We start from the raw sequence: 27,518 nt of genomic DNA on the forward strand, positions 1-27,518 counted from the left end.
GGATGTGAGCTCTCCGGCTCTTTGCGGGTTGAAAGTGCACCCTATGGAAGAGGGCGCGGGGAGGTTTCTGGGTGCTAATAATGTTCAGGATCGCGGTTTGGGTGCTGGCTTCACGGGTGTGCTTATTTGTGGAAATTCACGAGCTGCATTATGATTTATGCTTTTCCCAGCATGCGTTGTATTGAATAAAAAGATAAAAGGAGGCAGAGCTACCAAAAAAACCCCAGAAGGCCAGTCCCTAGCTGACCCTCCATCCCTTCTGCACCTCCCGCCTTTTCCCGTCTCCGCGGTGGAGAGGAGGATAGCTTCGAGGCACCCGTTTATTCGCTAATTCGTGCGTTCATATCGCAGTTACTGAACGACCCTGGTTCGACCCTGGTTTGCCCGGCACCGGCCTAGGAATACAGGCCAGGTCCCTGCTCTGCTGTCATCCCCATCTGGTGGGGAAACTGACGGCATAAATAGCGGGAAGAGAAACAAGTTCTATTACCTGACAAGTACGGTAATCCATTCAGCATGGGTAGAACAAGAGAGGGAAAATGCGACAGAAACTAAAGGAATAAGCATACTTGTATCAGGCATTTACAAGTATGGGACAGTGTGAGAGCTAGGATTGGAAGGGTAACTTGGGACTCGAATGTCTTGATGAGGTTAATTTTACTGTGTATAGAGTAGAGCCTCGCTGAAGACTTTTCACCAGGAGCATTCATTAAGTAAATCATTGAGGGCCAGTACATATTGGGGGCCCTGGGCTATGGGATACAGCAGTGGGTAAAGCTGGGCATGATCCTTGTTTTTGTGAAGTTTCCAGCTACTTGAAGGTGGAAAATGACAGTGATCACATCTCTGCTTTAGTACAGTAATCCTGACAGCTGTTAGGTTTGGTGGGGCGTAGGGAGAGGCAGAGAAGCATTTCAGAGCTTGAACTACGACACCGGAAACGGGAGAGACAAAGAGAAGAGAGATACGTATGCAGCGTTTAGCAGCTGAGTGTTTATGTCAGATAAAGGAGAGAACAGAGATGATTCAGGGTTGGGATAAATAACCTAAATGTGAAATGGAAACGTAATGGGAGTGGCTGGGTGCTACAGCAAGATCCGTTTGGATTCGGTTAAGTTTCAGACTCTTATAGGACCTTTTGGGTAGAGATATTTACTGAGCAATTGGAAATGTCTGGCACTCAGGAGAGTGGTTAAGATTATAAATTTAGATCTGAGAGTTAATTTAAGTGACATTTTTTACAAAGACATTGTACTAAGTATGTGGAATTGTAAAAAGAATCTGGGGAGTTCTGCTGTGCTGCAGTGAGCTAAGAATCCAACTGTAGCAGCTCAGGTCGCTGCTGAGGCCAGGTTAGGCCCCCAGCCAGGTGCAGTGAGTTAAAGGATGCGGTTTTGCCGCAGCTGCAGCGTAGGTTGCAGCTGCAGCTTGAATTCAATCTCTTGCATATGCTGTGGGCGTGGCCACTTAAAAAAACAAAGAATCTCATGGTATAGTTAGTTTTCACACAGGAGGGTCTGTACAGTCAAAAGCAAGGGCAGGGAGAATGTGTTAAGTGCCACAAAAGAGTTTTTTTTTTTTTTTTGGTCTTTTTGCGTTTTCTAAGGCTGCTTCCCACTGCATATGGAGGTTCCCAGGCTAGGGGTCAAATCGGAGCTGTAGCTGCCGGCCTATGCCACAGCCACAGCAACGCAGGATCCGACCCGAGTCTGCAACCTCCACCACAGCTCACGGCAACGCCAGATCCTTAACCCACTGAGCAAGGCCAGGGATCGAACCTGCAACCTCATGGTTCCTAGTCGGATTCATTAACCACTGAGCCACGACGGGAACTCCACAAAAGACATTTTTTTAAAAGGCTGAGGGAGAGCCTTGGGTGGGGTTGAGGGGCAGGTAGATCCTCACAAACTCTAAACTTTCCAGATATCTCAGCCTCTTTACTCCAATCTCTGATAAACTGATGGGGGAGATGGAGTAAGAGCCATGAAACACTTACCAAAGAAAAGACTTTTTTTTTTTCAAGGTTTGTGTTTATAATAAAAAAAATTAACCCCCTGTCTCAAGTTTTGTCTCCTTAAATTCATCCTCTGTGTAGCCTCCACAGTATAAAAAAACATATCAGCTACATTTTTCTTCTCCTTCAAATATTTCAGTCACCATCCTTGGGCCAGCTGAAATGTCTTAACATGGCACACAGAATGCCTTTCTGTGGCCCGGTCCTGCCGCCTTTTCCAGGCTCACTCTTTTTATGCCCTATGAGCCCTTTGGAGGTGCTGTTTCTTGTCTCCGACAAGGTTTTAGAGTGGTAGTTTAGGGCCACTGGGCCCTACCTCTAATATCCTACTGACTACTCTCTTGCCTAGTTGATTTTTCACTTGTTCCTTAAGACTTTATAACTCTACCCTATGTCACATTAGTTTTTAATTAAATATGTATCTGTCTTTCCCACTAGATGCACTCTTTTCAGGCAGATAATCGGTGGTATTTACCTTTGTTTCCTAGGGCTGGTACGGTGACTATTCAGTGGAAGTATGAATGAGTAGGTCAAAGAATGTGTAATTTTAGTACCAAGATGGCAAGAAAATTGATAAAGGAATCTAAACCAGATAAGCTAGAAAAAACTTCTTTAAGAAGATGAATTTCATTGGAATAACTTTTTTTCTGCATAATCCCCTGAGGTAACTGGTGTTTAAATTATATCCATCCCTAATTTTTAAATAAATTTATACAGGATCATAAAAATACACAAATAGATGTTTTGGTCTTATAACAAAAATGGGATCATACTACACATTCTGTCTTTGTTGTTCTGACTTACTGATAGTTAATATTTATTCCATGCTGTTTAAAAAGTTCTGCTTATGACCTGCTGCATGAATGTCTGCCTGAGCAGGAGTTCCCACTGTGGTGCAGTGGGTTAATGATCTGGCTTGTCTCTGTGGCAGCACCAGTTCAGTCTCCAGCCTGGCCCTGTGGGTTAAGGATCCGGCATGGCCACAGCTGAGGCTCAGATTTGATCCCTGGCCTAGGAACTTCCACATACAGTGGGGTGCTGCCAGAAAAGAAAAAAGTCATGAGCCGTACTTTGAAAAACACCATATCAGACCCAGGGACAATTGGTCCATGAACAAGCTGTACATGAAACACGTGCATGAGAAACTAAACCAGAGTTTAAAGACAGCCTTAGCTTTTGATTTAGAACAGCTTCTACATCTTTCCCTTCTCAAATTGCGTGACTACTGGCTGCCCAACACAACTACTTCGGTGTTTCTAACATGGGGGTGGAGGGCAGGAAGCAGAAGTATGTATTTTGTGTTTTATCAGAAACATTGCTGTCTCCTAGAGGACCCTTCAAGATTGTGTCCTAGGTTATGCTTGAGACTAATTTCTGTGACATTGAGTTTCATACCACAGGTGATTATATCCTCAAGCTGCGTAGTAATACGAATCTATGCTTAATTATTGCAAGGTGATAGAACTTGGGACATAGTGGAATGTCCCTTTTCAGTGCTGGCCCATCTGTGCTGGGGAACTTGCCCGCCAAAGTTCACTTAAGGGCATGGAGTGGATTATATATCCCAGGGTGGTAGGGGTGGTAGCAATGATGTGTAAATCTTGATGTATTTACAAAATTTCCTTGGATATTTTGTGTTACCTCTGAAATAACATGGTGTCCTTTTAAAATTAAAAGAATCTGGAGTTCCCTTCATGGCTCAGCGGTTAATGAACCCCACTAGAATCCATGAGGATGCGAGTTCAGTCCCTGGCCTGGCTCAGTGAGTTCAGGATCCGGCATTGTGGTGAGCTGTGGTGTAGGTCGCAGACTCAACTTGGATCCTGCTTTGCTGTGGCTGTGGTGTAGGCTGGCAGCTGTAGCTCCAATTCAACCTCTAGCCTGGGAAACTCCATATGCCGAGAGTGCAGGCCTAAAAAGCACAATAAATGAATAAATAAAATAAAAAGAATCTTCCAAAGTAAAGTTGATACTCCAGGGAATCTCAAGAGTGACAGTGTCCTCTGAAACACCCCTAGTTTATGAAGCACGGGTTAGATGATGCCTATCCTAGTAGCCTCTGCTCCCACTCCCACCAAATGAGCCAGTGAGAAAGGAGCTGGCAGTAATTAGTAACATAACTACATCTTGGGACCAACTAGCTGGGGCCTCTTAGGTATCTAAGGTTTATCTATAGCTGTGTTCTTTTAACAGGGTTCTGATCCTGCCCTTTGTCCCTAGAAGCAGGCCGGTTGGGGTTGCTGGCTGTCTCTTCTGAATCTCATTTCGATAGGGACTGCGCCTTATCGTCTGTTCTTTGTCCTGAATTCCCCTGGGCAACCTGGTCCTCATTCATTCATTAACTCTGCAAATACTTCACTGAATCTCCACTGTGTGCCACACAGTGTGCTGAATGCTGGGACTCCGTGGGTAGGTCAGGGTCTGGTGGTGGAGACAAACAGCCCCTTAAGTGCCACGATGACTTTTTACCACAAGAGGGCACTGAAGAAAAGGAACATGGGTCTCTGGGCATTTGATGAGGAACAAAACTTAAGACTGGAAGGTCTGAAAAGGCTTCCTTGAGGAAGCTCACTTGGGCTGCGTTCCGAATGATTGAGCGTGAGGCAGAAGGAAGGTCCCGAACAGAACAGCCTGTGCAAACATCCTGTGGCAGGAAGGTGCATCGCACTTATGAGCAAGCGAAAGAAGACCAGTGGGTCTGAAGGGGTTGAGGGAGGAGGGAGAATGATATGGAATGCATTGGAGATTTGCAGAGCTGTGATTATTTGTGTTAATGATGTGAGTATCAAGAGTGACAGTGCAGAGTCCCGTGAATGAAAAGAAACCTTCATCAAATGCAGAACAGAATGAATGGGGGCCGAAGTGGATCCAGGCTGGCTTTGGCTGAGAGTGTTGTAGTAGTGGAGGCGGCAGAGTACACAGATTCGAGAGATGAGAGAAAACCCACCTATTTGGTGTATACAGATTGAGAGAGAAGGTGACATACAAGATTGCCTTAGTCTGTTTGGACTGTGGTAACAAAACACCACAGTCTGGGGAGCTTATAAACAATAACTTTGGAGTTTCTGTCGTGGCTCAGCGGTAACAAACCCAACTAGCATCCATGAGGACACAGGTTTGATTCCTGCCCTCGCTCAGTGGGTTAAGGGTCCGGTGTTGCCATGAGCTGTGGTGTAGGTCTCAGATGCAGCTTTGAACTCGAATTGCTGTGGCTGTGGTATAGGCCAGCAGCTGCAGTTCCAGTTCATCCCCTAGCCTGGGAACCTCCATATGCCGCAGGTTTGGCCCTAAAAAGATAAAAGAAATACATTTTTTTTTTTTTTGTCTTTTTGCTATTTCTTGGGCCACTCCCGAGGCATATGGAGGTTCCCAGGCTAGGGGTTGAGTCGGAGCTGTAGCCACCGGCCTACGCCAGAGCCACAGCAACGCGGGATCTGAGCCACGTCTGCAACCTACACCACAGCTCACGGCAACGCCAGATCGTTAACCCACTGAGCAAGGGCAGGGACCGAACCTGCAACCTCATGGTTCCTAGTCGGATTCGTTAACCACTGCGCCACGACGGGAACTCCAAGAAATACATTTTTAAAAATAGGTTTATTTCTCACAGTTTTGAAGGCTGGGAAATCCTAGATGAGGTGCCAGCATGGTTACGTTCTGGTGGGGACCCTCTTCCTGGCCTGCAGTGGGTGCCTTCTCACTCTGTCCTTACATGGTGGAAGGGGCACGGGATCTCTCTGAAGGAGCCTCTTTTCTAAAGTGGTCTTGTGCAAGACAGCATCCAGTCCAGGGCCCTGCATTTGCGCGTCCTTTAAATTCTTGAATCTAGTGGAGAGATTGGCCAACTTTTCCTCGAAGGGTCATAGATATTTTTTTGTTTGGCAGGCCGTATGCAACTACTCAGCTCTGACTTTGTCACTCAAAAGCAATTGTGGATACTCTGTAAACAAAGGGTTATGTGTTCCAATAAAACTTTTTTGGATACTGAAACTTGAGTTTCTTATAATTTTTACGTCACAAAATATATGCTTCTTCTGACTTTTTTCTTCCAACTGTTTGTAAAACTAGGAAACAAATTCGACTAGGAACCATGAGGTTGTGGGTTCGATCCATGGCCTCACTTGGTGGGTTAAGGATCCGGTGTTGCCATGAGCTGTGGTGAGGTGGCAGATGCAGCTCGGAACTGGTGTTTCTATGGCAGTGGTGTAGGCCGGCAGCTATAGCTCTGATTAGACCCCTAGCCTGGGAACCTCCATATGCTGCTGGTGCAGCCCTTAAAAAGACAAAATAAATAAATGTAAAACTATCTTTAGCTCAGGAACAAACAAAAATAGGCAATGGCACACAGGCCATAGCTTGCCCTCCGCTTGATCGAGCGAATTTCTTCATGGCAGTGTCTTGCACAAGCCATTTGGCTGGTTGTCCCACAAAAGACTTGTCTCCTGGATATGTCTGTTTGCCAGGTGGTGATGTTTATAGCTTGTTCTCCAGTCACCTTTATTTCCTGTTAGCTTGAAGTTATATCTAAAGGCTAAGTCAATCTGAAACCATCTCTATCAAATGCTCTGTTGGCTGACCCTTTGTATCCCTAAGTCATGGCAACAGCAGGATAGACCAGACAGGGAGGCGTCGGCTTGGAGATGTGGTTTTCTTCTGTTTTGAAAAAATAAATCTCCTTTGATACTGGAGACAGCTCTTAGCAGTAATGCAGATACAGCTTTTAAAGGCAGCTAATAAAAGAAGAAAATTAATGGAAAAGAAACATTACTTCTCCTTATAAGGTGACGTGCCACTAAATGATGAATCCCTCAGTATTCCCCCCAGCCAGGGGTAGTGATTGTCCACTTTGCTTCCTTATCTTCCTGTTGGGCTCTCTCGCCCTTATCTCTCGTATACTTAGTTTTTCAAGCTAAAAATTGATGTTTGTACTGGATTTAATTTTTTTAGTTTATTCTCAATAGGCATACTTTTTTTTTTTTTTTGGTCTTTTTTGTCTTTTTAGGGCCACACCTGCAGCATATGGAGGTTCCCAGGCTAGGGGTCTAATCAGAGCTGTAGCCTTCGGCCTATGCCAGAGCCACAGCAACGCAGGATCTGAGCGGTGTCTGCAACCTACACCACAGCTCACGGCAACACCGGATCCTTAACCCACTGAGCGAGGCCAGGGATAGAACCTGCAACCTCATGATTCCTAGTCTGATTCGTTTCTGCTGCGCCACAACAGGAACTCCATCAGGAGGCATACTTCTGATAGGATAGGAATTTTTCAAGTGAGAAGATACTGTTCCATATGTGCCAGAACATTTTGAACAAGTTAAACAGGATTTTGGCTTATTTTCATGGTTGCATCCTGAATCTAAAATATAAACAAACTGACTTACATTTGGCTATTATTTATTTATTTAGTTTTTAGGGCCACACCTGCAGTATATGCAGGTTCCCAGGCTAGGGGGTCGAATCAGATCTGCACCTGTCAGCCTACCCTACAGCTCACAGCAACGCGGGACCCTTAACCCCCTGATTGAACCTGCATCCTCATGGATACTAGTCGGGTTCCTTACCGCTGAGCCACAGCAGGAACATCCACATTTGGCTATTTAGTAATGATGTTGAGGGGGTTCCCATGTGGTACAGAAGGTGAAAGATCTGGTGTTGCCACAGCTGTGGTGCAGGCTGCAGCTGCAACGCAGGTTTGATCCCTGGCCCGGGAACTTGTACATGCCATAGTTTCGGGAAAACAAAAGTGATGTCTTGATTAGGAGCATCAACCACTTAAGGTAGTCTGACACTACAGCTAATGCCGACTAAAATTCCATTTGTTATGGGCATGGTACAGAATTTATACTGTGCTCAATAATAATAGTGGAATAATTACATTTTATAAGGCTTTTAATTTGCAAGATACTTTCACATTCATTTTCCAGTTCGAGCCACAGTTCTTTCCTAGAAGGAGAAATTTTATGCCCACCCGACTAGTGAGGAAACCGAAGCTCGAAGCTCGGAAGGCCTACTGATTGGCCTAGAATCGTTCAGCTAATTAATTGTATTTCTGAGAATTCTGACTCCAAAGCACATTCTGTTTCCATAACTGCTTTAATTGTATTTCTTGGAATTTGCTTACAGATTGAATACCTTCTGGTGATCAGTTTGACCTTTTCATTGACCTCTCCATGTTAATTTGTTAATTATTTTAATCACTCTGCTGTGTTTTCTGGGGAGTGGGTGGGTGGGGAATCGGCAGCCCAGAGGCAGACCAGTGTAGGAGGGAGGAGGACGTCTCATAGGAAACAGAAGCGAATCAGAGTGTCCAGAAAAAGGAGATACTTCTTCACTAGAGGAGGAAAAATTTCCTCCTGCTCTCTTAGTTTCTGTGGCTGGGCCTAAGAATAAAACTGACATAAGGCAGATTGACAAGAGGAAAGCATACAGTTGTTTTTTTTGTTTTTTTGTTTTGTTTTGTTTTCTCTCATGTACATGAGTGTTTTCAAAAGGAAAATGAATATCCAAAGACCCAAAAGCTTACCAAAAGCCCAAGCGGGAAAGTGCTAAGACAAAGGGGCTTAAATTATGTAAATTGTGGGACAGGGACTAGGAAAAAAATGGGGAAACTAATGGGAAATAAGAGCTATTTGGGGTTTGGTTGTACAGATCCGTTTTGACTTTGATTCCCAGTCTCTGGTGATAAGAGTGTTCTTCTCTTCCTGGTACAGAGAGAGCACCTTTCTCATGGGAAATATTATTCTATTTTTAGGTAGAAAGGGGAGATCAGAGAGCCTTTCCTGCATCTGCTGTTTCTAGGCACCTTCAGCTCAGAATAACCAATATGCCAAAGTGGCGTATTTTGGGGTGGCATCCAGAACCCCTTCACCAAACTTGACTAAGGTGAAGCAGCTTTTTTGATTTCAGAGAGAGAGCAGTGAGTGATGGCTTGAAGCGAGATCTTGATTCTTTGCTCAGGAATTGAACCTGGGCAGCCTGGATGAAAACCTGGAATCCTAGCCGCTAGACTAACTAGGGGTTAGAAGTAGAATTGCCCTGATTCTTGCCCCCTGTTGAAGGCAAGACTGTTTCAAGGAGGCAAAGACTGTAAAAACAGGTATACAGTTGTTAGAAACACAGTACAACATGTGGGAGAGCACAGAAATACAGAGAATTCGTCTATTTATCTAAAGCAGACACAAAGCAATAATACACACCCAAAGGAGTTGAGGGTGCTGGTGTCCCCCTCCATGAGAAGCATGCCAGGGAAGTGACTTAAACAACTTATATGGGGCAATTCCTCTGGGTCTTTGTCTTCCTTTGGCCAGTTGTCTTGTTGTGTCTTTTACACCTGACCAGACCCAGGGCCCTCCCCCAGTCTGTGTGTGCGTCTTTTGGCCAAGATGGATTCCAAAGCAAAGCATGGCGGGAAGGTTACCAGACTTATTGTGGCCTGGCACCCCCTCCCTTTCTGACCTAAAGGACGCATGCGTAGTTGAGATCTCCCTGACCCTGAAGATGGGGAGTACGTGACCTCTTTGTCCTTCTGTCCAAGCAAGGCTCAGCCCCTCTTTTGATCCTGTCATTACCACTGTTTAGCAAGTTCACAGAAGACAAGTACCAGTTATTTGCCTTGTGCCTGTGTTATTTCATTCTTGAAGTATAAATACGTGGCTGCTTGTAAATGTTTGTCCTGGAGCCCATTTATCTCCTGCCTCAGGAAGTGTAAATAAGAGGCTGGTTGCAAAGGTCTATCCTGGGGCCCATCTAACTCCTGCCTCATAGTCATCAAAGGACAGAAAGCAGCTTTAATAACTGGCTGAGGAATACTCTTCAGGCAAACTGAATATCAGGAAGAAAAAAAAAAGGGGGGCCAAGAGCCACAAGTCACAAGAGATTCTTACAGAAAGGGGACGAAATTGGTGGCGGGGCCAGTGCAGGATACCGTAAAGCCTAAGGCTTACCTGGGTCCAAAACCGATTACAGATCTTTGAAGTACACTATGACTTGGAGCCTGAAGGACTGACCCACCTCAGGAAGAGGCAGGTTCTAAGAGGAAGTGGCATCACCTGGAATTGGCCTCAGGCTGAGCGTGGAAGAATGATTTATCATCCATTCCCCTTAGGGCTGAGACAAGAACATGCCAAAACGTCATTAATTGAGCCTCCAAGTTAATCTTCAGTTTGCTTCTAAAATTAGTATCATAGAGATCACTGGTTAAATTTGCTTGATGTTCTATTTCATTTCTTTTTCACTTTGTTTTCCAGTAAAAGACTGCTTTGGAAAAATTCTCATCTGTTGATGGCGGAAAGGGGTAAATGGGCCGGAGGAGATGCGGGCGGTTTCTGTGCTCCTAGCGGTCACCCATGGTGGGTGACTCCAGACCAACCCTGGGGAGGATTATTCCAGGCGGAAAGCCCTCTGCTCTCTTCCCTGCATTTCCTTTCTCAGTCTGCCCCTTCCCTTTCCTTATTTGAGAAGAAAGTAGATGCTGATTTCTTGTGATTTGGGCCATTGCATGGAGCCGCTATATTGTATTTTAGCGTTCGATAACATTTGTGTGTCAACAGCCCTTTAAAAGGTTTCATTTGTGAACTCCTCTCCTGCCCTCTATTGGCAGACATGCTGCTGCCCAAATATCTTTGACGTTTTCTGCATCCTGCCTTTGCCTTGCTGTCACAAAGGGCTAGAATACTCTTCCCCACCATCTCTTGGATCATCTAAATGCCCATTCGTCCTACAGGGTCTGTCTTAACACTGAAGCAGCACATCTCCTTGAAGCCCAGCTTGGTAGAAATCGGGAGTGCAAATACACCAAGAGGAAGCTGGAACTCAGCAGCAATAATTTCAACATCTATAATGAGGCCACTGCCCTCCCCAGCCATGAACTTGGGAGATTCTCCTAGTGCTAAAAGCTAGAGTGTGTAATTTAAATAAGGAAGGTATTTTTTATTGCCTGTGGTCATCACAAGCTGACACCACATCTTATTTATTCCTCATGTTCCCTTATACTCTACAGCAGGATTTATTAAGAACAGCTCTTGGTTTGGGGGGGTGGATGAGAGGAGTCAGAGAGTTTGTTGGAAGAGGCTATCCTGGGACTTGAAGGATATTTAGCAGTATCCATGGCCTCAAACCTGGATGCGAGGAGCACTCCTCTCAGTGTGACAGCCAGAAGTGAATGCAGACATTGCTGGAGTTCCTGTCATGGCTCAGTGGTTAACGAATCCGACTAGGAACCATGAGGTTGCGGGTTCGATCCCTGGCCTTGCTCAGTGGGTTAAGGATCCAGCGCTGCCATGAGCTGTGGTGTAGGTTGCAGATGCTGCTCGGATCCTGCATTGCTGTGGCTCTGGCATAGGCCGGAGGCTACAGCTCTGATTCGACCCCTAGCCTGGGAACCTCCATATACCATGGAGTTGCCCTAGAAAAGGCAAAAAGACAAAAAAAAAAAGTGAATACAGACATTGCTGAATGTTGGGAGTGGGGACAGAGGGGAAGGGTCAGAAGACGAGGACTGCAAAATTGAGCTCCAGTGAGAACTCTGCTCTCCAGGCACAACGCTTTCTTCCCATCTTCTAGATACAATAGGTATCTATGCACACTGTATGTAGACTGTATGTCAGCTTCTGAGCTTTAGCTTTCTTCAAGATCTAGCTCTTCTGTGAAGTTTTTTCATCATCTTTCCCAAAGGTGTTATTGATGTTTCTTGGTGCTCTCAAACACAAAACTGGAAAATAATGATTTACAGACTTAAAGTGTACAGAGCTTCTACTATATACCAACCATTATGCTAGGTTTGAGGGATACAGCACCGAAGAAGATAGACCCCTCTTGCCTCCTGTGGCTTACAGTGCAGCTTATTATATGACAAATCATATTTGCAGTTTCCACAGAAACTGTAAATTCCTGGAAGGCAGGGACCAAGGGTGGGGTCTTGTTCATTTCTGAATCCCTTAACCCCTTATGTAGTGTTTGCCCAGAATTGGTCTTCATACGTATTTGATGAGTAAAGGAAATAATTTATTTCTCTCTGCATTTCTTGCATGACCCTAATTCAGGGTCTCTTCATTGCAGACGTGAGCTCCTCCCTGTTTACAAATGAGGTATCTCGCCTCCATTTGCCCTCTTGAGATCCCACCTTCCACAAAGGCACCTGAATGAGATAGATGTCCAGAATTCAAACCTTAGAAGCCATCGGTGCTTCTTGTTGCATCTGGTATTTTAAAGACAAGTGTCTGTAACACAGCTGAGTCTGTCCTTTTCAAGCCAATCTTCCCTCCCCTTCTCTCTAGCAGCCAGATTGGCCTATAGCTCTTCATGATCACTGTGCTGTTTCAAACCCCAGATGCTCTACTTCTGCTGCTGCTTCTTACATATGATTTCCAGCCTTCTCCTGGGTAACTGTAACTCATCCTTTATAATTCAGTTCAAGGATCCCTTCTTTCATGAAGCCTCTTCTGGGCTAATTACCAGTCGAAGTTGGGTGGTCCTCCTCTGTGTCCCACACGCCAGTATCGACCTGTAACTTCCATATTGTCTGTTGCTGAGTCTGACTTCCCAATTCTGCAGTGAGTTTCCTGAGAGCAGGACGTACATCTTTCATCTTTGTATCCCAGGTGTCTAACAAGTGACTGACAAGCAGTAGGCACTTAGATTTTGTTTGAGTGAATGAATGTGTGAATGAAAAAGTTAGTAACAGTCTTTTATTTAAAATAAAAATGTGAAACAGAGGTTCTTAATGAAGTGTTTTATTTTTGCTTTCCACAGATATTGGTATCAACTTGACAGATCCTATGTTCAGAGGAATTTATAGGGGAGTTCAGAAGCATCAAGGTAAATATTTCTTTTATTAAGGTAAATAGTCAGTCTGTGAAGACACATTTTCTGCCTCAAGGGAGATCATAAAATGCCTGATCCACTCTTATAATTGGAATATTAAAGGGTTTATTATGCATCTTGGATAAAACTATAAACAAAGTGAAACATATATAAGCCATATTGGTAAACCATGATCATGAGCATTTCTTTTTTTTTGTCTTTTTGTCTTTTTGTCTTTTCTAGGGCTGCTCCCTCAGCATATGGAGGTTCCCAGGCTAGGGGTCCAATCAGAGCTGCAGCCGCCGGCCTATGCCAGAGCCACAGCAACACGGGATCCGAGCTGCGTCTGCAACCTACATCACAGCTCAGGGCGATGCCGGATCCTTAACCCACTGAGCAAGGCCAGGGATTGAACCTGCAACCTCATGGTTCCTCATGGTTCCTCGTGGTTCATTAACCACTGCACCATGACGGGAACTCCAATCATGAGCATTTCTAAAACACCTATTATAACAAAGCATAATCAATCCCTCTTTATCTATAGATGTTTATAACTTTGAATATAGAACTTTAGATAACGACATGCATAAAAACCAAATCATATAGCCAAACAAATTTTTCCCCCTTTTGGTCAGCAGAATAAAAATACAGTTGAATAGATAACTACTCATCTATTTTGCTTTATATGGTTTTCTCTTTTTTTATGTATCACTGGGTCTGTTCTTATTATGTGATAAGCACTCATCAAATAGTACTGACTTGACTTTGATTTAGTAAATTTGATTATTTCTGTGTATTTTTCTCTCAATAAAATTATAATTAAATTATGGGTAAGTGAATTTTTATTTACCGGGTTTTCTTAATATTGGGTTCATCTTTTGCAGATGACCTGCAGGATGTAATAGAGAGAGCTGTTCAGATTGGTGTTAAAAAGGTAACATTTTGCTTTTGTTACACTTGTAATTTTTTTTTTAATTGAATTTTGGTTAAAATACTGCAGAATAGAAGAGAATGAGCCAATGCCACACTTAGCATTTTGGGTTTTGTATTATCAACGTATAATATTATTAGCAAGTTAATGAAATACAGTATCAAAATATTCTGTTTGGAGTTCCTGTCGTGGTGCAGTGGTTAACGAATCCGACTAGGAACCATGAGGTTGCAGGTTCGATCCCTGCCCTTGCTCAGTGGGTTAAGGATCTGGCGTTGCCGTGAGCTGTGGTGTATGTTGCAGACGCTGCTCGGATCCTGCATTGCTGTGGCTCTGGCGTAGGCCGGTGGCTACAGCTCTGATTCAGCTCCTAGCCTGGGAACCTCCATATGCCATGGGTGCGACCCTAGAAAAGACAAAAGAAAAAGAAAAAAAAAATTCTGTTTGCAGCCATTTAAGTAACACAGGCTCTGGGGGTGGTTCTTCCATGTAATCAGAAGTGTAGCAAATGGAAACGTCTCCTTGAAAACATTTTTAAAACCTGTTTGAATTACCAGATTTCTTAAGAGACCCCTTTTAATACATTTTGTAACATAATTTAGCAGTTGTTGGAAGAAAGCAATCATCAAAAAGACCTATCACCAAGTTTAGCTTTTTTTTTTTTTTTTTGGTCTTTTTGCCTTTTCTAGGGCTGCTTCCTGTGGCATATGGAGGTTCCCAGGCCGGGAGTCTAATTGGAGCTGTAGCCACTGGCCTACGCCAGAGCCACAGCAACGTGGGATCCGAGCCGCGTCTGCAACCTACACCACAGCTCACGGAAACGCCGGATCCTTAACCCACTGAGCAAGGGCAGGGACCGAACCTGCAACCTCATGGTTCCTAGCCAGATTCGTTAACCACTGCGCCACAACGGGAACTCCAGCTACTGCTTCTAAGTTAAATAACCTCAATTTTTAAAAGCGGTACTGCTGACTGAATGAGCTCTGTATAATCCTCAAACTCCAAAATTGTGTTAGTTATTATTCACAAGTAATAAGACAGGATACAACAACAACAAAAAGACAAAAGACAAAAAAAAAAAAAAAAAAAAAAAAAAAAGTGTTGCAACTCATATTCAGCAGCGACAACAACAAAAAGACAAAAGACAAAAAAAAAAAAGTGTTGCAACTCATATTCAGCAACAACAACAACAAAAAGACAAAAGACAAAAAAAAAAAAAGACAGGATAAAAATTGCAACATTAATTTCTCATGATGTTGTCATTATTTGCTTAGTAAATCACTTTATAAAATGCTTTTCTGTAAACTCTGAAATACCAAGCTCCTAAATGCTGTCAACTGAAAAAAAGTGCTAAATTCATTAACATCTCACGTTAATGAATTTAGCACTTTTCTCTGTACGGGAAGATGTAAGAGTCTTAGTTCATTGAAATCGTTCTTTTGCTGTGCACCTTACCTATCCAGGGCCAGTATCTCATTTTTCTCCATCATAAATCTCTGCCAGATGCCCAGTCAGGGCAGCATGATGGCTGTGACAAGCTTGGTTTACTGATACAGCAGGAGACAGTTTTTGTCTGCAGTTTTCATGTGTCATCTGTGCATAGTTTAATGTTAACATTTATAAACATACACACAGAGATTTAGGAATGACAGAGCTGAAATTGAAATTTACTTGGACATGGTTCCAAATTGAAATTTAATTCAGTAGCTTGCAGTTTTATGGTAGTTACCGCATCTGCCGTGGGTGCAGCCCTAAAAAGCAAAAAAAAAAAATTGTTCATATCTTATGTTTTATGGGCAGTCGAGGAGTTAATGACTGTGCCGTCCCTGAATACTCAACATTTATCATATTAGAAGTTTAAGTCACTCTATGAAAATGTGTATCAGTTGCACTCTCTCCTGTGTTTTCTGTTTTCTCTTTATGTACCTGGTAGGAATTCTTCATTTTAGCTCAGTGAGCTGCTTGACATATGCTTTGAAAAATATACCTCAGTGTGTAAATCACTTCTTCAGGAGACTGCATTTCAGCAGCACTGTCTCACCATGAGCCCAGAACTCTTGAGTGGCATTTCCCCTTAACCAGGTCAGCAAAGACAGTGTTCTAACTGCGGTGCCCTGACAGCTCCCTCTGTAGACGTGCTTCTTTAGCAAGAGCTATACATTTCCCTACAAAGAATTTATCAAAATACATTGGGAGTTCCCGTCGTGGCGCCGTGGTTAATGAATCCGACTAGGAACCACGAGGTTGCAGGTTCGATCCCTGGCCTTGCTCAGTGGGTTAAGGATCTGGTGTTGCTGTGAGCTGTGGTGTAGGTGGCAGACGCGGCTCGGATTCCGAGTTGCTGTGGCTCTGCTGTAGGCTGGTGGCTACGGCTCCGATTAGACCCCTAACCTGGGAATCTCCATATGCCGCGGAAGTGGCCCAAGAAATAGCAAAAAAAAAAAAAAAAGACCAAAAAAAAAAAAAAATACATTGAATCCAGCAATTGACAACTTTTTGGCTTCAGAATACCTTCATATTCTTTCATCTTATTGAGGAACCCCAAGGAGCTTTTATCTATTGATATACACTGTACTAGAAATTAAAACAGAGAAATTTTAAATGTAGTTGATCTTTGAATAACGCAAGACACAGATTTTTTTCTTAAGTACATACTAGAGTATTATATAATCCAAGGTTGGTTGAATCTATGAATGCAGACCCCCGGATATGGCGGGACCCCAGATACTGAGGGATGACTCTTGAGTTATACATGGATTTTCAGTGGCACCTCCAACCTCCACGTTGTTCAAGGGTCAACTGTATCTATTTATTAATTCATATAAAAATAATAACAGACCGTGATATAATGTAAAGAGCATACTTTCATGATAAGTGTATTTTAAACCCAAAACATGTAGTGACACGACTGTAATTTGTACTTTTTAAAATATCTCTTTAAAGTCTGGCTTAATAGGGAGTTCCTGTCACGGCTCAACAGTAACAAACCTAACTAGGATCTATGAGGATTCGGGTTCAATCCCTGGCCCTGCTCAGTGGGTTAATGATCTGGCGTTGCCATGAGCTGTGGTGTACGTCGCAGATGTGGCTCGGATCTGGCATTGCTGTCACTGTGGCATAGGCTGGCAGCTACAGCTCTGATTTGGCCCGTAGGCTGGGACCGTCCATGTGCCGCAGGTGTGGCCCTAAAAAGCAAATAAGTAAATAAGTAAAGTCTGGCCTAATAGGAAACTGCTGAGTTTTCATACCTGTTTCTGCAGTCAGTCTGTTGTGTTACACATCATGTAACTTCTGGAATACCTCACTGCACACATGTGACAGGTGAGAGTGAAAAAGGCAAATAGCATCTTAGTATTATTATGATACTAGTTTTGACCTTACATATCCCCTGGGGGTTCCAGGACCACATCTGGAGAACTGTGTAATCAACACTATTGAATCTCTAATTTGGATCAACAGAATTCTAAATCAAAGGTCTTTAGTTTTTCATTCTTTCCTAAGGTGATTTCTGTCCTCAAACTTATGGCCTAAGAAGAAAGACAGACATGTGAATACATTTTAAAAGGAAGAGTACCAAATTCTGTGCATGTGTGCTTGTGTACACGTGTATGGAAGCAGGTAGTTGCATGTGTGCTTGTGTACATGTGTATGGAAGCAGGTAGTCAGGATCCACTCTGCATAGGAGGTCATCTTTCAGCTCAGTTTTCTTTTTGCCTTTTTTGGCTACACCAAAGGCATATGGAAATTCCCGGGCCAGGGATCAAATCCAAGCTGCAGCTTCAGCCTACCCCACAGCTGTGACAATGCTGAATCCTTCTTGTTTATTTATTTATTTGGCCACACCCACCACACGTGGAAGTTGCAGGGCCGGGGATCCCACTAGAGCCACTGCAGCGACAGTGCCATGTAGCTATGCTCTAGGCCACAGGGGAAGTCCAGTGCTGGATCCTTCTTAACCTACTGCACTGGACTGGGGATCGAACTGGCACCACCACAGAGACAACACCAGATCATTAACCCACTGTGCCACAGCGGGAACGCCTCAGCTGAATTTTAAAAGCAGAGTTGGTGTGTGACAGCCAAAGAGAGAAAAGCATTTGGAAAAAAGCAGCAGGAAGGCTGGTTTGGGAAACCGTTGTTGACACCCTGTTAAAGTGGGCTTTTTTCCTTTCTTTTCTCTTTCAGTTTATGATTACAGGTGGAAATCTACAAGACAGTAAAGATGCACTGCATTTGGCACAAACAAATGGTATCCTCATATTACTTTTACCCCCCAAAATCTGAATTAAGTTGTTCTGAAGAAGTCTTTCTGAGAACTGCCTCAGGTACACATTCAGTGGATCATGACTGGAGAAACAACAGGAAGATAGACTGAGTCCAGTGGGACCTGATTAAGATGAGAAAGTTCAAAGTATCCATTGTTATATCAGATGCTTGATTAACCCTCTGGTATTGAATAAGGATTCTTTTAAGATTTCAGTTAATGAGAATTAAATTCACTAAGCACGGAATTCAACCTCACATATTCCCGATGTAGAAGTGTTGTGTGTATGTTGTGTTTAAGACGTATGTTTTTTATTTGCTCTTTGTTTTTAACTTAAGCTGTGAATGATTATTACTAAATATTCATCATACAGACCAGAGACACTGTGCAAGGCCATAGGGATGCAAATGATAATATATAATCTTTCGTATGTTCACTTTATGTTCATACATTTGCGCTTATCTAAAATCTATAGAGTTTTATGGTAGATTCCTGCAAGTATCCATGTTACATAAAACACCAGCTTTATCTGGTATCCATTTACGTAACCTTTTGTTTGTTTTTACCGGGGAGAGGTGCGGGGCACGTTTCATGTGCTAGACATGAAGAATTAGGCATTCCACATTATTTTTCCAAATACTGATTTTCTCAGGAAAAGCTGTTTGGTTTTTTTTTTTTTTTTTTTTTAATCTTTCTAAAATGCATACTTCTCTTCAGGATCCCCTGACAATTTTTCTTAGTGATTAAACTCATAATCATCTTTCCAGGAGCTTTTGATGTATATTCCATCCTTGTTTTCCCCAAACAGATATGTTTTTTAAAGTTCCGGGGTCTCCATGGTCAGCCCTCTACCACTCCTTTCCATGCACCTGCTACCTCACTGCTTTAAAAGCTCTGCTTCCTTTTACATATGAATGTCTGTGTGGGAGCCAGAGGAAGGTGCCACACCTCTCCCATGGGATCAGATGCAAGAGCTTTAAGCCTCTCAGAAGCCCTTTTCAACTTCACATGTGTTCCATATAATTAAAAATGTCGGAGTTCCCATCGTGGTGCAGCGGAAGCAATCTAGCATCCGTGAGGATGCAGGTTCTATCTGTCCCTGGCCTCAGTGGGTTAAGGATCTGGCCTTCCCGTGAGCTGTGGTGTAGGTCACAGATGCAGTTCTGATCCTGCATTGCTGTGGCTGTGGTGTAGGCTGGCAGCTGTAGCTCTGATTTGACCCCTAGCCTGGGAACCTCCACATGCCACAGGTGCAGCCTTAAAAAGACAAAAAAAAGAAAAAAAAAAAAAAAAAAGAAAAAGTCAAAATGCAGCCTCCAAATAAGTGAGTTTTATTTTTTACTAGAAAAACCACTCCTCCTTCTACCTCTGTGACCCTTTTTAAGGAAATGTGTTTTAACTCTTTTTTTTTTTTGCCTTTTTAGGGCCGCATTTGCGGCATGTGGAAGTTCCCAAGCTAGGGGTCTAATTGGAGCCATAGCTGCTAACCTACACCACAGCCACAGCAATGCCAGATCGGAGCTTCGTCAGCAATCTACACCATAGCTCATGGCAACACCGGATCCTTAACCCGAAGAGTGAGGCCAGGGATCGAACCTGCAACCTCGTGGTTCCCAGTTGGATTCATTTCCACTGCACCACGACGGGAACTCCTGTTTTAACTCTCAATACATGAAACGTGACAGTCACATTAACAGTGACTATTACAGATAAAACTAGGTAATGATACTTCATTCTATGAGAAATTGCTTCATTTTCCATTCAAAAGGCTCAGTAAATACCAAGCTTTGGAAAGAATTGAATTAATTATTTTTACCAATATGTTAAGGCTATTTTCATATTCATGTCCTATTTGTTAAAGTATTCCAGAAATTCTTATGTGATTAACCCAGTGCAGTTCTAGTAGTTTGAATGGTTCATGCATATTGTTAAAAAGTGACCAGTTGAAATTATTTTCTATTCCGTCATTTTTGTATATTAAATATAGATATGGAAAAATATTTTAAAAATCCTCCTGACGTTATTTTGTGCTAGATATGTTTTTCAGTACAGTTGGCTGTCATCCTACAAGATGTGGGGAATTTGAAAAGAATAACCCCGATCTGTACTTAACGGAGTTGCTAAATCTGGCTGAAAACAACAAGGGGAAAGTTGTAGCAATAGGGGAATGTGGACTTGGTAAGTGCCAGCCTATCCGGTTGGAGTGACTTTGTTTGAAAACAATTGATTTGTTTGCACAAGTCATGAGTACTTACTGATTCTTTTTTTGTCTTTTAAAGATTTTGACCGACTACAGTTTTGTCCCAAAGATACTCAACTCAAGTAAGAAAATGTGTTGTCTTTAAAAATTATTGTCCAATCTTAAGAGCAATTTTTAAATAGCTTCTTTAGCGTGTCGTTAGATTAAGCATCAGGATTTTTGTTCTTCCTCTTGGACATTGAAAGTTAAGTGAAACCAATTCATGAATACTTGTATGGAATTTATCAGGGAGGAAGCATATAGTTCCCTCATTATTTAACCATCTAATTTGATTTTAATGGTAGGAGCAGGGACGCATTTTATTGACATGATAGAATTTTGATCTTTGTTTTCTGGTTTTGTTGTTGTTGTTGTTGTTTTTGTTTTTTTTTTGTCTTTTTAGGGCCGCACCTGTGGCATACGGAGGTTCCCAGCTAGGGGTCTAATTGGAGCTGTTGCCCCAGCCTACACCACAGCCACAGCAATGCCAGATCCAAGCCACGTCTGCAACCTATACTGCACCTTATGGCAACGCTGGATCCTCAACCCACTGAGTGAGGCCAGGGATCGAACCTGCAACCTCTTGATTCCTAGTCGTTTCCACTGCGCCACGACAGGAACTCCTGTTTTCTGTTTGTTTAGTAAGAAGTATATTCATAATACGAATCATTTCAGTAAAATGAATCAAATCCAGTTGTGGAGCATATGATTTAAGAGTAAAAAATATTGTCGTTCTCCTTTGGCACAGCAGAAGTATTCGGCACTGTCACTGCAGTGGCTTGGGTCGCTGCTGTGGCACGGGTCCAGTCCCTGGCCCACGAGCTCCCATGTGCTGCAGACAGCCAAGGGAAAAAGAAAAAAGCGTAAAAGATATTAAAAAGAGATTATAGGATCAATCACCAAAGCTAGAAAAGCCTATTCTATTCTTCCCGGGCACTGCATATTGTCATTTTGAAACCTGAGAATCCTTTCATAGGAGCCATGCTGAGAGTGTTGGCTTCTGAGAAAACCTCAAAGCACACAAGTCTCAGAGACTTCTTCTTCTTCTTTTTTTTTTTTTTTGTCATTTCTAGGGCCAATCCCATGGCATATGGAGGTTCCCAGGCTAGGGGTCAAATCGGAGCTGTAGCCACCAGCCTACGCCAGAGCCACGGCAACTCGGGATCCGAGCCGTGTCTGCAACCTATACGACAGCTCATGGCAATGCCAGATCCTTAACCCACTGAGCAAGGCCAGGGATGGAACCCGCAACCTCATGGTTCCTAGTCAGATTCATTAACCACTGAGCCACCAGGGGAACTCCACAAGCCTCAGAGACTTCTTACAACGCATTGCCTAAAGCTGTTACTTGGAGCTCCTATCATCATTATGGGTGGGTAGTGTTGAAGGCTGAAATGAAAACTTATGTTATAGGCTTAATTTAAGACACAAGGTTTTTTTTGTTTTTGTTTTGTTTTGTTTTGTTTGCTTTATAGGGCCTCACCTGTGGGATATGGAGGTTCCCAGGCTAGGGGTCAAATCGGAGCTGTAGCCACCAACCTACACCACAGCTCACAGCAACGCCAGGTCCTTAAACCCACTGAGCAAGGCCAGGGATCACACCAGTGTCTTCATGGATACTAGTCGGATTCATTTCCACTGCACCATAACAGGAGCTCCAAGACACAGCATTTTGTTAAATTTCAAAAACGATGTGTTAATTATTAAGACGGTAGAGGATTAGAATGAGCTTCTATAGGAGGCTGATTTTGTTATTCATCCATTCAGCACATATTCAGGGAGTAACGTGCGCCAGAAACTGCTGGAAACTCAGTATACAAAACTATGAAGGAGGTATAATATCTACTCCTAGAGCTATTTAAGAATAAACGCCCCTTCACCCTGCTTAGTCTTTCCATGCATAATGGAGGAATCTAGGTCAGATTCTCTCAGGATACCATCTAGCTCCCTCATGATATTTAATTAGCCTTTTTTTTTTTATATGATTTTGACTAAGCCAGTGCTTAATGGCCTGAAGGCATTTTTAAAATGATTTATGCTCAAAGTGTACTGCCTCCTCCCCCTCCCCCCAAACACAGTTCTGCTCTGCTCAGTCCAGTTCTAAGCGCCTACAGTGAGGAGCAGACTGGCCAGTGCATCTGTCATACCCTGGAATCAGGGTCCACAATTCCTAAAGGACCATAATCAGGTGACCCGGGGTGGGGGGGGGCGGTTAGACTATGTTCTATGGCCTCTTCTTTTGGGCCTCTCACTCTGTAGAACTTTTCATAGCTATTCAGCTAGTGGCCGTGATTTGCTGTTGTTTTTCAGGGGCATTCACATGGTGGCTGGCAGGATTACTCAATCTGCTTCTCTCTTGAACATCATGTAGGTCAGCTCACTTTACCTTAAAAGTTCACATGTTCACATTTAAATAGAATAACAGTTGTCTGTGATAGTTTCTTAGGTTAAGCCGACAGATCCTAATTCTATGCTCCACTTTCATGTCTGTTTTTGGCAAGATGAGCCTCCTGGTCTGACCATCAAGGGCGGCAGCAGAGTCCCTCAAGAGTTCTTGCCCACATGACTTTTCATCCTGATTCTGAAGTGTAACCTAAATTCTTTAAACCCGATTTTTTGGTGTGCGTTAAATGAAAACGATAGGATCAGTTCTCTTTTTCGACGAGCCTCATGGTCTGACCATCAAGGGCGGCGGCAGAGTCCCTCAAAAGTTCTTGCCCACATGACTTTTCATCCTGATTCTGAAGTGTAACCTAAATTCTTTAAACCCGATTTTTTGGTGTGCGTTAAATGAAAATGATAGGATCAGTTCTCTTTTTCTGCTGAGTATGTTTCATCATCATCTTAAGATCAAAACTTAAAACAGGAGTTCCCGTCGTGGCGCAGTGGTTAACGAATCCGACTAGGAACCATGAGGTCGCGGGTTCGGTCCCTGCCCTTGCTCAGTGGGTTAACGATCCGGCGTTGCCGTGAGCTGTGGTGTAGGTCGCAGACTCGGCTCGGATCCCGCGTTGCTGTCGCTCTGGCGTAGGCCGGTGGCTACAGCTCCGATTCAACCCCTAGCCTGGGAACCTCCATATGCCGCGGAAGCGGCCCAAGAGATAGCAACAACAACAACAACAAACAACAACAACAAAAGACAAAAAGACAAAAAAAAAAAAAAAAAAAAAAAAAAACTTAAAACAATGTGTATAGAGCAGGATGTAGTTTAGGCCTCAACACCTGCCAGTGGTGCACGTGTTGATCTGTAACAGAGCTGAAGCCCATTTGCTAAGTAAATGATTACCACGCGCCTCTGAAGTCTGTCTTAGGCCTCTAGAGACAAGAGAGGACATAAATAATAAAATAAGTTGGAAAGTGCTATCTAAAAGGTGTGTGGGAGTTCCCACTATGGCACAACGGGATTGGCAGTGTCTCTGCAGCACCAGGACGCGGGTTCTATCCCCGGCCTGGCACAGTGGGTGAAAGGATTAGGCTTTACCCCAGCTACGGCATAGGTTACAACTGCGCTCAAATCTGATCCCTGGCCTGGAAACTCCATATGCCACAGCGCAGCCAAAAAAAAAAAAAAATGGTGTGTGACCAGCAGAGGGAATGACTAAATTTCTGGGGGCATCAGGATTTGCTAAGGTGCCAGGATGTGAGCTAGGCGTCTTCCAGAGCAGATAAAACTAAGGACAAACTGAAGTACAGTAGCAATTTTGAGATTTCGTTTTATCATAAAACATCAAATGACTTAGTAAAAACATGACAAACCAGGAATAATTGCATTTGGATTGTTATGGAAACAAGTACCTATGCTTTCTCCCTTTGCTCGCAACCTTCCCCTAGCATGTTGTTCTCTGCCACGGCACTATGCTTGTTTCAGCATTTCTCACACTGTCATGAAAACGTGTTTGTGTTACCCCTTCCGCCCCCACAGCAAACTGGTGTCTCCGTGTTTTTCAAAGGCACAGATCAAGTCTTACTCATGTTGTCGTGGCTATAGCACCTAGCACAGTGCCCTTGGCACATGGTGGATGGTCACTGAATTTTTAACAACGAAGGAAGTGTCTTTGAGTTCTAGAGCATCATGGTGAAAAAAGCCTGTAATTCAGCTTTTACTCTTGGGTCTCTTGGAAGCATTTAGATTTTGGTCTGTGCTAATATGTGCCAATTATCTGGTACAGTTAACTAGTGAGCAATTTGTCATTTTTTTTGTTTTTTAAGTAAAAATGTAGTAGGAAAAAAAAGATGTATGAGAAGAGAAAAATAGAAAATAAATATGTGTAATGGATTAGGAGGCAAGACCAAAAAATAACACTACTGTGCAGGAGACAAAGTGTCTGAGAAATAATGGCAGTAAGGCTGTAGTTAACACAGTGCTAAAGGGAAGATCTTTTGATTCAACAGATCTTTAGGTTGAAATCATAACTAACTTTTGGAGGCTATATGTCCCTTTGTAAATCTCAATTTCCACTTTTAAAATGGGGATATATTGCCTGCCTTTTTTTTTTTTTTTTTTTTTTTTTTTGCTTTTTAGGGCTGCACCCACGGCATATGGAGGTTCCCAAGCTAGAGGTTGAATAGGAGCTACAGCTGCCGACCACAGCCACAGCCACAGCAACTCAGGAAGCCGTGTCTGCGACCTACACCACAGCTCATGGCAACGCCAGATCCTTAACCCACTGAGTGAGGCCAGGGATCGAACCTGCAACATTATGGTTCCTAGTTGGATTCTTTTCTGCTGCACCACGACGGGAAGTCCTTGCCTGCCTTTCTTAACATGGGGTATGTAAAGTCCATTGCATCACGCCCAGCACAGGGTCAGTGCTCAATAAATTGTGGCCACTGTACTATTCTTAGAAATATTGCCATCCTAAAGGAAGATTCTGGCTATAGGATTTGAGGGTTTTAAAGTATTTTTTAAAGAGCATAAAGCAAAGAAAAGCAGAGTTCCCATTGTGGATCAGCAGTAACGAACCCAGCTAGTATCCATGAGGATGCAGGTTTGATCCCTGGCCTTAATCAGTGGATGAAGGATCTGGCATTGCCGTGACCTGTGGTGTAGGTCGCAGATGAAACTCAGATTCAGCGTGGCCATGGCCAGCAGCTGCAGTTCCAATTCAACCTCTAGCCTGGGAACTTCTATGTGCCGAGGGTGCGGCCCTAAAAAGCAAAAAAAAAGGCAGGAAAACAAGGAAAAAGCCTGATTTTGTTAGCCTTTAAGCATACCCTGTGTATTCAGTTTCTCTGCTGGTGTTTTCCATGTTGCAAGTTAGCGCTGTGTTCACTTGAGCAAGAGGAATTTGCTTTGGGCATTTTTCTCAGAGGTTGAGAATGTTAATACTGTGCAGGTTTTTTTTTTTTTTTTTTTTAATCAGACATGAGACAAAATTTCAAAATAATCATTTGGGAATTTTTTTTTTTTTGGTTTTGTCTTTTTGCCATTTTCTTGGGCCGCTCCTGTGGCACATGGAGGTTCCAGGCTAGGGATCGAATCGGAGCTGTAGCCGCCAGCCTACACCACAGCCACAGCAACATGGCATCCTAACCGCATCTGCAACCTACACCACAGCTCACGGCAACACCGGATCCCTAACCCACTGAGCAAGGCCAGAGATCAAACCCGCCACCTCATGGTTCCTAGTCGGATTTGTTAACCACTGAGCCATGACGGGAACTCCTCATTTGGGAATTTAAGGAACCTCAGAGATGCAAGATCGAGGCCACTCCTAGCTTAGAGGAAGGATAACACTCTGTGTTAAGGTAAACTGTGGAACACTTGGGGTTTTTGGATTTGCCTCAATCCAAATTATAGGCATCCCTCTGAGATATTGTAGGTTCAGTGCCAGACACCACAATAAAGCAAGTCACAGAAATGTTTTGGTTACCCAGTGCATATAAAAGTTGTGTTTACATCATACTGTAGTGTGTTAAGTGTGTGATAATATTATGTCTAAAAAAATGTACAGACTTTAATTGAAAAATATTTTATTGGGGAGTTCCCATTGTGGCTCAGTGGTTAACGAATCTGACTAGGAACCATGAGGTTGCGGGTTTGATCCCTGGACTTGCTCAGTGGGTTAAGGATCTGGCGTTGCCGTGAGCTGTGGTGTAGGTCGCAGATGCGGCTCGGATCCCGCATTGCTGTGGCTCTGGCATAGGCCCAAGGCTACAGCTCCAATTAGACCCCTAGCCTGGGAACCTCCATATGCCGCGGGAGTGGCCCAAGAAATGGCAAAAAGAAAAATACTTTATTGCTAAAAAAGAAGCTAACCATCATTTGAGACTTCAGTGAGTCGTATTCTTTTTTTTTTTTTTTTTTTTTTTCCTTTTTAGGGCCGCATCTGCGGCATATGGAGGTTCCCAGGCTAGGGGTTGAATCAGAGCTACAGCCGCTGGCCTACACCAGAGCCACAGCAACTCAGGATCTGAGCCTTGTCTGCAACTACACCCCAGCTCACGGCAACGCTGGATCCTTAACCCACTGAGCAAGGCCAGGGATCGAACCTGCAACCTCATGATTCCTAGTCAGATTCACTTCTGCTGTGCCACGACGGGAACTCCAGTAAGTCGTATTCTTTTTGCTGGTGGAAGGTCTTCCCTCAGTGTTTTTGGGTGTTGAATGATGAGGGTGATGATTGCTAAAGGCTGGGGTGGCTGCGGCAATTAAAAAAAATTTTTTTTAATTAAAGTATAGTTGATTTACAATATTCTGTCAATTTCTGCTATATAACAAAGTGACCCAGTCACATATATATATATATATGTAATGATACACACACACATTCTTTTTCTCATGTTATCTTCTATCATGCTCTATCACAAGTGGTTGGATATAGTTCCCTGTGCTGTACAGCAAGACCTCATTGCTTATCCATTCTAAATGTAATAGTGTGCATCTACTAATCCCAAACTCCCAGTCCATATGGAAATTCCCTGGCTAGTGTCCAATCAGCTAGTGGTCTGCGACCTATACCACAGCTTGTAGCAACACCAGATCCTTAACTCACTGAGTGAGGCCAGGGATCAGACCTGCATCCTCATGGTTACTTGTTAGGTTCGTAACCCACTGAGCTACAACAGGAATTGCTGTGCCATATTTTAGATTCCACATATAAGTGATATCATATGGTATTTGTCTTTTCTTTCTGACTTACTTCACTTAGAATGAGAATCTCCAATAGCATCCATGTTGCTGCAAATGGCATTATTTCATTCTTTTTCATGGCTGAATAGTATTCCATTGTGTATAAGTACATCTTCTTAATCCATTCAGCTGTTTCCT

General features: G+C 43.3%; 1 protein-coding gene across 7 annotated transcripts in view; it reads left to right on the forward strand.

Moving 5' to 3' along the window:
• The window catches only part of TATDN1 (TatD DNase domain containing 1), a 46,184-nt gene that overhangs the window by 121 nt on the left and 18,545 nt on the right, over positions 1–27,518 (forward strand). For 2 of the 7 annotated variants that reach the window (XM_021088664.1, XM_021088665.1), the window contains exons 1-2: positions 20,044–20,187; positions 20,289–20,331. Coding sequence is in view for 5 of the 7 variants with exons in the window: in XM_005662855.3 (XP_005662912.1) it covers positions 10,295–10,307; positions 12,764–12,829; positions 13,699–13,748; positions 17,931–17,994; positions 20,044–20,187; positions 20,289–20,331 (380 nt within the window). In the remaining 2 variants the exon portion in view is untranslated. 7 annotated transcript variants of the gene reach the window in all.

Source organism: Sus scrofa, chromosome 4 (assembly GCF_000003025.6).
Source record: "Sus scrofa isolate TJ Tabasco breed Duroc chromosome 4, Sscrofa11.1, whole genome shotgun sequence".
Taxonomy (NCBI): Eukaryota; Metazoa; Chordata; class Mammalia; order Artiodactyla; family Suidae; genus Sus; species Sus scrofa.